At 49.7% G+C, this 12,586-nt stretch overlaps 1 protein-coding gene across 3 annotated transcripts in view; it reads left to right on the forward strand.

Annotated features, from left to right (window-relative positions):
* The window catches only part of DHX57 (DExH-box helicase 57), a 149,058-nt gene that overhangs the window by 102,256 nt on the left and 34,216 nt on the right, over positions 1–12,586 (forward strand). For all 3 annotated transcript variants that reach the window (XM_075339468.1, XM_075339470.1, XM_075339469.1), the window contains exons 16-17: positions 1,405–1,605; positions 11,628–11,904. In XM_075339468.1, coding sequence (XP_075195583.1) covers positions 1,405–1,605; positions 11,628–11,904 — 478 coding nt within the window. The remainder of the gene's footprint in view (positions 1–1,404; positions 1,606–11,627; positions 11,905–12,586) is intronic.

Raw genomic sequence — 12,586 nt, forward strand, 5'->3', positions numbered from 1 at the left:
TTGAAGCCTACCGTTCTGCTGGGCTTCCGGTTCCCTCAGGGCTGAAGGCCCATTCTACCAGAGCCGTGGGTGCGTCCTGGGTATTACGGCACCAGGCTACGGCTCAGCAGGTGTGCCAGGCGGCTACCTGGTCGAGTCTGCACACTTTTACCAAGCATTATCAGGTGCATACCTACGCTTCGGCGGACGCCAGCCTAGGTAGACGAGTCCTTCAGGCGGCGATTGCCCCCATGTAGGAAAGGGCCGTTTTACGGCCCTATCACGAGGTATTATTTTACCCACCCAGGGATTGCTTTTGGACATCCCAATTGTCTGGGTCTCCCAATAGAGCGACAAAGAAGGGAATTTTGTTTACTTACCGTAAATTCCTTTTCTTCTAGCTCTAATTGGGAGACCCAGCACCCGCCCCTGTTTTTTTGTGTACACATGTTGTTCATGTTGAATGGTTTCAGTTCTCCGATATTCCTTCGGATTGAATTTGCTTAAACCAGTTTATTGGCTTTCCTCCTTCTTGCTTTTGCACTAAAACTGAGGAGCCCGTGATCCCACGGGGGGTGTATAGGCAGAAGGGGAGGGGCCTTACACTTTTAAGTGTAATACTTTGTGTGGCCTCCGGAGGCAGTAGCTATACACCCAATTGTCTGGGTCTCCCAATTAGAGCTAGAAGAAAAGGAATTTACGGTAAGTAAACAAAATTCCCTTCATTCACTGCACTGAGGGGAGGTGCCGGGACATCAGCTGTGAGCTGCGGGAGTGCAGGACACACCTCTAAAATCGGGGCAGTCCCGCAGAATCTGGGACGGTTGGGAGGTATGCCAGATGTAGTCGACTGCCTCTGTGTGTCCTGCAGAAAGCAGGTATACACCCGAAAATGGTGCAAGACAGAGCACACGGTGACTCCGTCTGCACCTTTTTATAGTAAATGGCCTGTTGGCGCATGCGTCCAAACCAATTTTGCGGTGGGGAGGTCGAACAGAAGTGACGACGGGAACAGTGAACATAGGCTCCTTTCACACACTGTTATAGCCTAAGGCTTATTGACAGCTAGGGGGTGATACTCTCACTCTTAATATTCTTTTAATAAACAGAGGTTCTTATGGATCACTTGAGAAAAAGAAAACTGACTTGTTCCAATGTACGCTATGTTATGGAAGCAACACAGGGGAGATTGCAACACTTCCCAGAGGCACCATAGCGTAGCATGCGTAATATAGCACAACGGGTACCTTATGTGTTGCCATAATGCACACAGTTTAGTTTGACACTAAATCTCTTACCCAAGATCCTTATAAAAGACCATATAGAAATTGTATTTAATATATTTATATAATCTCTTTATCTATTTAAAGTTTTTGGTATGGAGATTTTAATAAATGTGAAGATGTTCACATCACTGCTTTTTAGGTATGATCCTGGTAAAAGCATGGAGAGCCTGGAAGACACTTGGGTGTCTCGAGCCAACGCTATACAAAGGAAAGGAAGAGCTGGCCGTGTGGCCTCTGGAGTTTGCTTTCACCTCTTCACCAGTCATCATTATCAGCATCAACTTCTAGAGCAGCAGCCACCAGAGATCCATCGAATCCCGCTCGAACAGCTCTGTTTGAGGTATTGCTACATGTACAGTATGAGCCCTCAAGTAGCCTCCCTATGTACAGGATGAGCCCTCACATAGCCCCTTGTGTACAAGATGAGCCTTCAGATAGCCTCCCTATGTACAGGATGAGCCCTCACAAAGCATCCCTATGTACAGGATGAGCCCTCACATAGCCTCCCTATGTACAGGATGAGCCTTCAGATGGCCTCCCTATGTACAGGATGAGCCCTCACATAGCCTCACTATGTACGGGATGAGCCCTCACATAGCCTCCCTATGTACAGGATGAGCCCTCACATAGCCTCCCTATGTACAGGATGAGCCTTCACATAGCCTCCCTATGTACAGGATGAGCCCTCACATAGCCTCCCTATGTACAGGATGAGCCCTCACATAGCCTCCCTATGTACAGGATGAGCCCTCACATAGCCTCCCTATGTACAGGATGAGCCCTCACATAGCCTCCCTATGTACAGGATGAGCCCTCACATAGCCTCCCTATGTACAGGATGAGCCCTCACATAGCCTCCCTATGTACAGGATGAGCCCTCACATAGCCTCCCTATGTACAGGATGAGCCCTCACATAGCCTCCCTATGTACAGGATGAGCCCTCACATAGCCTCCCTATGTACAGGATGAGCCCTCACATAGCCTCCCTATGTACAGGATGAGCCCTCACATAGCCTCCCTATGTACAGGATGAGCCCTCACATAGCCTCCCTATTTACAGACATACATCCCATGCACATGTATATTTAAAAAACAAAAACACATGCCTCTCTCCTGTTCTTACGGCGGTGCTCAGGTCCCTAAGGCTCTACTTTTTTTTTGGGTTGTCAGTGCATGTATGCTGATGCAATGACGTTATCACGCCGGCACATCACAGAGGAGGCGACGAGAGTTTCCTTGGAGCTGCACTGTCATTTTGTATTACCAATACCGAGCTCCAGGAAAGCTTACTGCCTGAAAATGTACGCTGCCATAGGCCTCCCTGGAGCCTCGAGCCCAGAGCAGTAGCCCAGATTGCCCTGATCATAATCCACCTATATGTGTATGTATAGAAAACACACACACACACACCAATGAATACACTACCACTCTTTCCAGGCATGTAACTAATCATGTGACCTGCAGCGTTAGTAATGTGCCAGTCCTGGTATCTTCCTTTCGTTCCTGCAACAATCAGACTGATCAGTGTTGGGCTGGAGGAGAGAGAATAGCTCCCTCAGTGATTGTGAAGGATGCTGTGTCAGTGTTTTCCTCGAGCAGAGGAAGCTGCCTCCGAACTGTAAGGCCATGTCCACACATTGAGAGTTTGAGGTTTTTTTACCTCAGTATTTGTAAACCAAAAGCAGGAGTGGGTAAAACATGCAGAAGTGGTGCCCGTGTTTCTATGATACTTTTCCTCTGATTGTTCCACTCCTGGTTATGGCTACAAATACTGCAGTATAAACCCCACCAAATATTCAACATGTGAATGGGGTCTTAGATGCATACTTTTTGTAACAAGATTTTTTATTTCTTATTAAAAAGTGTGTCTAGCCCAATTAGTTACTTTAATAAAACCTATGAATTACCGTATTTTTCGCTTTATAAGACGCACCTGATTAGAAGACGCACCCCCAAATTTGGTGAAGGAAAAGAGAATTTCTTTGTCGCTCTATTGGGAGACCCAGACAATTGGGTGTATAGGCTATGCCTCCGGAGGCCGCACAAAGTATTACACTTAAAAGTGTTAAGCCCCTCCCCTTCTGCCTATACACCCCCCGTGCTCCCACGGGCTCCTCAGTTTTTTGCTTTGTGCGAAGGAGGTCAGACACGCACGCACAGCTCCACAGATTGGTCAGCAGCAGCTGCTGACCATGTCGGATGGAAGAAAAGTGGGCCCATATAGGGCCCCCAGCATGCTCCCTTCTCACCCCACTCTTGTCGGCGGTGTTGTTAAGGTTGAGGTATCCATTGCGGGTACGGAGGCTGGAGCCCACATGCTGTTTTCCTTCCCCATCCCCCTCAGGGCTCTGGGTGAAGTGGGATCTTACCGGTCTCCAGGCACTGAGACCGTGCTCCATCCACAGCTCCTAAGACTCTGCTGGATAGGAGCCGGGTATCGTTCAGGGACATGGCCCTGCTACTTGAAGGTACTCTGTGTCCCTGTGGGGACTGCGCACAGCAACACTCCAGCATTGCTGGGTGTGCTAGTGCACCGGGGACCGCGGCGCTGACCGGGTTAATGTGCCATTACACACTCAGCGTCGCTGAGTGTGTTTATGTAGGGGGACTACCGTACTACCGCCGCCGCCATGTTTTTAACACTGAGGCGCGGCTGGGACTTGTAGTGCGCCGGGGACTTCCGCGCGGCCGCGCTTTTATGGCAGCCGCGCTCATTACTTGAGTCCCCGGCTTGTACGGCCTAGTGTTTCCTCCTCCCGCCCACAGCCCTGACAGGCAGGGGAAGGGCGGGACGCTTTACAGACGAGCTGCAGTGAGGGCTGGAGCATGCTTTGCATACTCCACTCCCCTCACTGCACTGTGAGGCACCAGTTCCCGCACTTTCTAAGGGTCACGCCCACGGCTTCCTCCTCTCTCAGGACGCCGGCAGCCGTGCCATTACACACTCAGCATCGCTGAGTGTGTTTATGTAGGGAGACTACCGCGCTGACCGCCGCCGCCATGTTTTGACACTGAGGCGCGGCTGGGACTTGTAGTGCGCCAGGGACTTCCGCGCGGCCGCGCTTTTACGGCGGCCGCGTTTATTACTCGAGTCCCCGGCTTTTGCGGCCTAGTCTTTCTTCCTCCCGCCCACAGCCCTGACAAGCAGGGGAAGGGCGGGACGCTGCACAGGATGAGCAGCACTGAGGGCTGGAGCATGCTTTGCATACTCCACCCCCCTCACTGTCCTCTCCTCAGAAGCCGGCAGCCATTCCTGTCAGCTCCTTGAATGCTGCAGAGGGGGACAAATTCTGACAGACCCAGGCAGGGACCCTGGTGGCCTCACAACCGCTTTATGCGGGGGGTATGCAGCATCTGTGGTGCTAGCCACATTTGTGCAGGAGTGTAATTTTAAATCATATGTTTATAAGATATGCTTTACACTGTATGGTGCACAGTTGATTCTGTATATATATTGTGTTGCTCAGGGAAGTCAACAGCATGGCGCCCATAAAAGGCAGGAGCGCCAAACCACAGGCTTACTATGCTGCCTGCGCCGCATGTACGACCCATCTGCTGGCAGGATCCACTGAGCAATCCAGACCGGTATCTCAGCACAGGGGCACTGTTGAATCATTGCTCCCTGGCCCACCTCAGTTGGACCAGAGGTCTCCCCGGGGTGTCTCATAGATCCCAGAGTGAGGTCTCTGATACAGACCCCAGCCCCTGACCGTCTAAGCGAGCTCGCTGGGAAATTCCCTCGACATCTTCATATTGGTCAGGGTCTCAGCGGGGGGAATCCCTGGATGATGAAGCGGAGACAGCTGATCAGGATTCTGATCCTGAGGCCGCTCTCAATCTTGATACGCCTGATGGGGACGCCATAGTGAACGATCTTATAGCATCTATCAATCAAAGATGCCACTCACAGGCAGATGGAGCTCTGGTTGAAATCCATCTATGAAGCTATCAGCGCTTCTTTTACACCAGCATTTGCAGCCGTATGGGTGCTACAAGCTATCTCAGCAGGTCAAGCGCAAATTGACGCAGCCACACAGACGTCGGCATTTGCGTCTTACGCTATTAATGCTGTCCTGGACTCTGCGAGCCGTATGGCGGTTGCTTCCGCCAATTCGGTGGTACTCTGCAGGGCCTTGTGGCTACGGAACTGGAAGGCAGATTCTGCTTCCAAAAAAGCGTTTAACCAGTTTGCCAATTTCTGGCGACCGACTGTTTGGCGAACGTTTGGATGAAATCATCAAACAATACAAGGGAAAGGATACATCTTTACCCCAGCCCAAACCGAACATACCCCAACAGAGGATGGGGCAGTCGAGGTTTCGGTTCTTTCGGGGCACGGGCAGGTCCCAATTCTCCTCGTCCAAAAGGCCTCTGAATAGATCAAGGGCTCTCCGATTCATGGCGGTCTAAGTCAAAAAGACCACCGGAGGTGCCGCTACCAAAGCGGCTTCTTGATGGCTTTCGGTCTCCTCAATCCGCATCCTCGGTTGGTGGCAGGCTTTCCCGCCTTTGCGACTCCTGGCTGCCAAGGGTAAAAGACCGTTGGGCGAGAGACATTCTGTCTCACGGTTACAAGTTAGAGTTCGCCTCTCGTCCCCCGACTCGATTCTTCAGGTTATCCCCGCCTCCCGAGCGAGCCGAGGCTCTTCTGCAGGCGCTGGGCACCCTGAGGGCAGAAGGAGTGGTGGTCCCTGTTCCTCTTCAGCAACAGGGTCACGGGTTTTTCTCCAACCTGTTTGTGGTTACAAAGAAGGACGGGTCTTTCCGTCCTGTCCTGGACCCGTAACTGCTCAACAAACACGTATAGACCAGACGGTTCCGGATGGAAACCCTCCGCTCCGTCATCGACTCAATGTCCCCAGAAGATTTCCTTGCATCGATCGATATCAAAGATGCTTTTCTCCACGTACCGGTGGCTCCAGAGCACCAACGCTTCTTGCGCTTCACCATAGGAGACGAACACCTGCAGTTCGTGGCACTGCAGTTCGGCCTGGCTACAGCCCCACGGGTTTTCACCAAGGTCAGGGCTACAGTAGTTGCGGTCCTCCACTCTCAGGGTCACTCGGTGATCCCTTACTTGGACGATCTGCTGATCAAGGCACCCTCTCAAGAGGCATGCCAACACAGCCCCGACGCTTCTCTGGGGGCTCTCCAGAGTTTCGGGTGGATCATCCATTTTCCAAAGTCAAATCTGACACCAGCCCAATCGCTGACATATCTTGGCATGGAGTTTCATACCCTATCGGCGATAGTGAAGCTTCCGCTGATCAACAAGCGTTCACTACAGAAAGGGGTGCAATCTCTCCTTCAAGGTCAAGCACACCCCTTGAAGGGCCTCATGCACTTCCTGGGGAAGATGGTGGCAGCAATGGAGGCAGTTCCTTTCGCGCAGTTTCACCTGCGTCCTCTTCATTGGGACATCCTACGCAAATAGGACAGGAAACAGACGTCCCTCGACAGGAACGTCTCCCTCTCTCAGGCAACCAAAGCTTCCCTTAGGGGGTGGCTTTCTTCCCACTTCATTATCGCATGGGAAATCCTTCCTACCCCCATCCTGTGAGGTGGTCACGACGGACGCGAGTCTGTCAGGGTGGGGAGCAGTCTTTCTCCACCACAGGGCTCAGGGTACGTGGACTCAGCAAGAGTCCTCGCTTCAGATCAATGTTCTGAAGATCAGGGCAGTGTATCTTGCCCTAAAAAGTGTTCCAGCAGTGGCTGGAAGGCAAGCAGATCCGAATTCAGTCGGACAACTCCACAGTGGTGGCTTACATCAACCACCAAGGCGGAACACGCAGTCGGCAAGCCTTCCAGGAAGTCCGGCGGATTTTGATGTGGGTGGAAGCCACGGCCTCCACCATCTCCGCAGTTCACATCCCGGGCGTCGAAAACTGGGAAGCAGACTTTCTCAGTCGCCAGGGCATGGACGCAGGGGAATGGTCTCTTCACCCGGGCGTGTTTCAGGAGATCTGTTGCCGCTGAGGGAGGCCGGACGTCGACCTAATGGCGTCCCGGCACAACAACAAGGTCATGGCATTCATGGCACGCTCTCACGATCACAGAGCTATGGCGGCAGACGCCTTAGTTCGGAATTGGTCGCAGTTTCAACTCCCTTATGTGTTTCCTCCGCTGGCACTGTTGCCCAGAGTGTTACGCACGATCAGGGCCGACTGCCGCCGCGCCATCCTCGTCACTCCAGACTGGCCGAGGAGGTCGTGGTACCCGGATCTGTGGCATCTCACGGTAGGCCAAACGTGGGCACTACCAGTCTGACCAGACTTGCTGTCTCAAGGGCCGTTTTTCCATTTGAATTCTGCGGCCCTCAACCTGACACTGTGGCCATTGAGTCCTAGATCTAGCGTCTTCAGGATTATCTCAAGAGGTCATTGCCACTATGAGACAGGTTAGGAAACCAACGTCCGCCAAGATCTACCACAGGACGTGGAAAAATTTCCTGTCGTGGTGCTCTGCTCGGGGTTTTTCTCCCTGGCCTTTTGCCTTGCCCATTTTTCTGTCCTTCCTTCAATCTGGACTGGAAAAGGGTTTGTCGCTCGGCTCCCTTAAGGGACAAGTCTCAGCGCTCTCTGTGTTTTTTCCAGTAGCGCCTAGCCAGACTTCCACAGGTATGCACGTTCCTGCAGGGGGTTGTCACATCGTTCATCCTTACAAGCGGCCGTTAGAACCCTGGGATCTGAACGGGGTGCTGATGGTTCTTCAGAAACCACCATTCGATCCAATAAGGGATATTTCTTTCTCACGCCTTTCGCAGAAAGTGATTTTCCTAGTAGCAGTCACTTCACTTCGGAGAGTGTCTGAGCTAGCAATGTTGTCGTGCAAAGCCCCTTTCCTGGTGTTCACCAGGACAAGGTGGTTCTGCGTCCGGTTCTGGAATTTCTCCCAAGGGTGGTACCCCCCTTTCATCTCAATCAGGATATCTCCTTACCCTCTTTTTGTCATCATCCAGTTCACCAATGTGAAAAGGATTTGCACTGGTTAGATCTGGTGAGAGCACTCAGGCTCTACATTTCTCGTACGGCGCCCCTGCGCCGCTCGGATGCACTCTTTGTCCTTGTCGCTGGCCAGCGTAAAGGGTCACAGGCTTCCAAATCAACCCTGGCCCGGTGGATCAAGGAACCAATTCTCGAAGCTTACCGGGCTGCCGGTTCCCTCAGGGCTCTAGGCCCATTCTACCAGAGCCGGGGGCGCGTCCTGGGCTTTGAGGCACCAGGCTACGGGTCAGCAGGTGTGTCAGGCGGCTACCTGGTCGAGCCTGCACACTTTCACGAAACACTATCAGGTGCATACCTATGCTTCGGCGGATGCCAGCCTAGGTAGACGAGTCCTTCAGGCGGCGGTTGCCCACCTGTAGGAAGAGGCCGTTTTACGGCTCTATTACGAGGTATTATTTTACCCACCCAGGGATTGCTTTTGGACATCCCAATTGTCTGGGTCTCCCAATAGAGCGACAAAGAAGAAGGGAATTTTGTTTACTTACCGTAAATTCCTTTTCTTCTAGCTCTAATTGGGAGACCCAGCACCCGCCCCTGTTTTTTTGTGTACACATGTTGTTCATGTTGTTTGGTTTCAGTTCTCCGATATTCCTTCGGATTGAATCTACTTTACACCAGTTTATAATCTTTTCCTCCTTCTTGCTTTTGCACCAAAACTGAGGAGCCCGTGGGAGCACGGGGAGTGTATAGGCAGAAGGGGAGGGGCTTAACACTTTTGAGTGTAATACTTTGTGCGGCCTCCGGAGGCATAGCCTATACACCCAATTGTCTGGGTCTCCCAATTAGAGCTAGAAGAAAAGGAATTTACGGTAAGTAAACAAAATTCCCTTCTTTTTTTTTTTTTAATGTTAAATGGGGTCCATCTTATAATGCCAGTGTCCGTCTAACAAATCATATAGGGTATATGTCCCTCATAGCCCCCCATCCTAAAAATAGCCCCCTTAATCTGTATATTGCCCTTTTATATTGAATATAGCCCCCTTGTGCTGGCACACGTTCCCCTGTGCTGGCACACGTTCCCCTGTGCTGCCTATGGCCCCCCTATGGATTGCACACGTTCCCTGTGCTGCCTATGGTCCCCTATGGATTGCACACAGTCCCCTGTGCTGCCTATGGCCCCCTATGGATTTCACACATTCCCCTTTGCTGCCTATGGCCCCCTATGGATTGCATATGTTCCCCTGTGCTGCCTATGGCCCCCTATGGATTGCACACATTCCCCTTTGCTGCCTATGGCCCCCTATGGATCGCATAAGTTCCCCTGTGCTGCCTATGGTCCCCTATGGATTGCATACGTTTCCCTGTGCTGCCTATGGTCCCCTATGGATTGCATACGTTCCCCTGTGCTGCCTATGGTCCCCTATGGATTGCACACGTTCCCCTGTGTTAGATATCGCCCCCAGGCTGCTGCTCATAGTAAAATAAAACACTCTTTCCTTACCTCCTCCAGCAGCGATCTCCCTCCTGTCTCCCTCCGTGCTTCTCTTCCTCCACTTCCTGGTTCTTGGTGCCGGTCATGTGATCGGCACAGCAGACTGAGATCTCTGCGTACCTGATCAAAGTGGAAGCATGGACACCGGGGAGAAACGCTGGAAGGGGTAAGTAAAGCTTTTTTATTTTAGGATGAGCAGCATGGGGGCCATATCTAACACAGGGGGGGCATGTGCGATCACAGTGGGACACAGGCTCATATAATATGCACTGCTCCCCCAGCCCGTCACTGTGGTGCAATTTCAGCACCACGGTGATGGACAGCGGCTGTGCATATTATATGAGTGGGAGCAGGAGATCAAAGGCTGCAGCCCGCAGCTTCACCTGCCCCCAGCAGCGCTCCAGAGCGTACCCTGCAGTGTGTGTGTGTGTGTGTGTGTGTGTATATATGTATATGTATATATGTATGTATATATATATATATATATATATATATATATATATATATATATATATATATATATATATATATATATATAATGTAAATTTGGGGGAACAAAATTTGGGGGAACAAAAGTGTGTCTTATAAAGCGAAAAATACGGTATATTGTAGTGCTCTAAAAGAGTAATAATGTATTGTACTGTACAACCTCAGAGTTGGCAGAACTGTAATACATACTGTTCACATTTGTGCCATGGTATCCATTTATACCACAAACCAACACGTTGATGTGCCAGATCTTTCGCACAATGGACAACATTGTTATCTAACATTACTTATAAATGAGGTGTATCTGGCTCCTCCACTCTATCTCGTCTTGTTGGGAAGAAATAAATCACAGATTATGCAACGGAACCTCCAATGTAGAAGTCATTAAAGCCATAGTTTCCGGTCAAGGGAAACCGTTTCGTTTTGTTTATGTATGACCTATTGCAATGAATACCATACTACATAGCATAGGTTCATTGAGTACACAACTCCTTGGGGCCAGGAGCTACTGCCACTTAGTAACTCATGCTCAGAATCCTACTATGTGAAGATATTGATAGCATGATGAGAATTGGAATAGAATAAATAGCTATGCACTGTTCTGGGTATACTAGCGTATAGGGTGTATATATATATATATATATATATATATATATATATATATATATATATATATATATATATATATATATATATATATATATATATATATAAATTAATATTTCTATGGATATGAATTTTGGTTTGCCGCTGTGTGGTACTGGCAATCCAAATGTGTAACAGATTATTCTGTAGTGTATTCGTGCCGGTTTCGATGCCTACTCCTTCTACTAGATTACTGGTTCTATTAGCTTAGCTTCTTCACTTCATTAACGGGAGTCTATCACCAGGTTTTTGCTGCCAGTTCTCTGGCTGCTTAGCCTTGTTTAACTCCACCCACTGCACGGATTGGCAGCTTTCTGTGTGCACTGTGCTTGGGCTGAAAGCTGCTAATCAGTGCTGAGGGTGAGGTTACACCGAGCTCATGAATTTGGATGACTACTTGGCAGCAGGTTTACTAGTACTTTCTACTGATGATGATGATCTGCTGATTAAAACAGTGATTTTATGAAATCTACAGCAATCTGCCCAGTAGGTAAATCGGGTTGCTGAATATGTTAACATAATTTGACTCATTAGTTCAGCGATCTCGTGGCCACATTTTGGTTTTTTTTATATTATTATTCCATGTAATTTAAATTGTCGTTACTCAAAGCATTAGATTATTTCTTTTTTTAGCATGACTTTCCTTGGGGAACTGATGTTTGACATGCGGTAGCCTATGTATGTTTCATCATTTTCCTTACTCTGTACTTCTTCTACCCACTATTTACAGCTCTATACAGTATAACAGTGCTCTTGTGAATTTTCCTTGTTTTACTTTTTTTTGACAGAATAAAAATTTTAGAGATGTTTTCAGAGTGTCGTCTGGATACAGTCTTGTCCCGATTAATTGAACCTCCCAGAGTGGAATCTCTGCATGCTTCCAAGTTACGTCTTCAGGATCTTGGTGCACTTACCCAGCAAGAAAAGCTGACGCCACTTGGGTACCATTTGGCCTCTCTGCCGGTAGATGTGAGGATTGGTAAACTCATGCTCTTTGGTGCCATCTTTCGCTGTCTGGACCCAGTTCTCACTATTGCTGCTAGCCTGGCTTCTAAGTCTCCATTTGTGAGTATCATGATGTTTAACCCAAACTTCTCTTTAGCCACAATGTGAGTTTGATGTGATGAAACAGATTTTGCATTCTGGTGTGTCATCACTAAAGGTCTGGTTCTAGTATCCATTAGGAGAAGGAATTACTGACATATGGGATCATTGTAAATCAAACCTGTCAAGAAAGAAGGTTTCCAGGCTCAAATGAAAAAACAAAACACATCTTGCCATCTGTGTAAGGCCTAAGCCACACGGCGAGAAAATCGGTGCGAGTGGAGTGCGATAAAACATCGCATTCCACTCGGACCAATTCTAGCCTGTGTGACAGCACACATGAGCGATTATTTTCTCAGCCCTAATCGGACCGAGAAAACAATCGCAGCATGCTGCGATTGTAATCCGAGACTCTTTCTCTCGCACCCATTCAAGTGAATGGGGCGAGAGAAAAATCGCACTGCACTCGCGGTACATCGGTGTACCGTGCGTGCAGAGCGAGAATGTCTATAGCCGGCTACACAGGCGAGAGGGAGAGAAATCCCTCCCTCCCCTCCTGAGTGCCGGCCCGCCCCCTGCAGCTGAGGTCTGCTCGCACGAACGGACCTCAGTTGCAAGGACACAAGCATGAGACTCGGCTCTGCTGTACTGCCAGCACGAGCCGAGTCTCATGCAAGGGGATCGCAGTAGTCCCCGTGTGGCC

This window comes from Anomaloglossus baeobatrachus, chromosome 3 (genome assembly GCF_048569485.1).
Source record: "Anomaloglossus baeobatrachus isolate aAnoBae1 chromosome 3, aAnoBae1.hap1, whole genome shotgun sequence".
In the NCBI taxonomy this organism is placed as follows: domain Eukaryota; kingdom Metazoa; phylum Chordata; class Amphibia; order Anura; family Aromobatidae; genus Anomaloglossus; species Anomaloglossus baeobatrachus.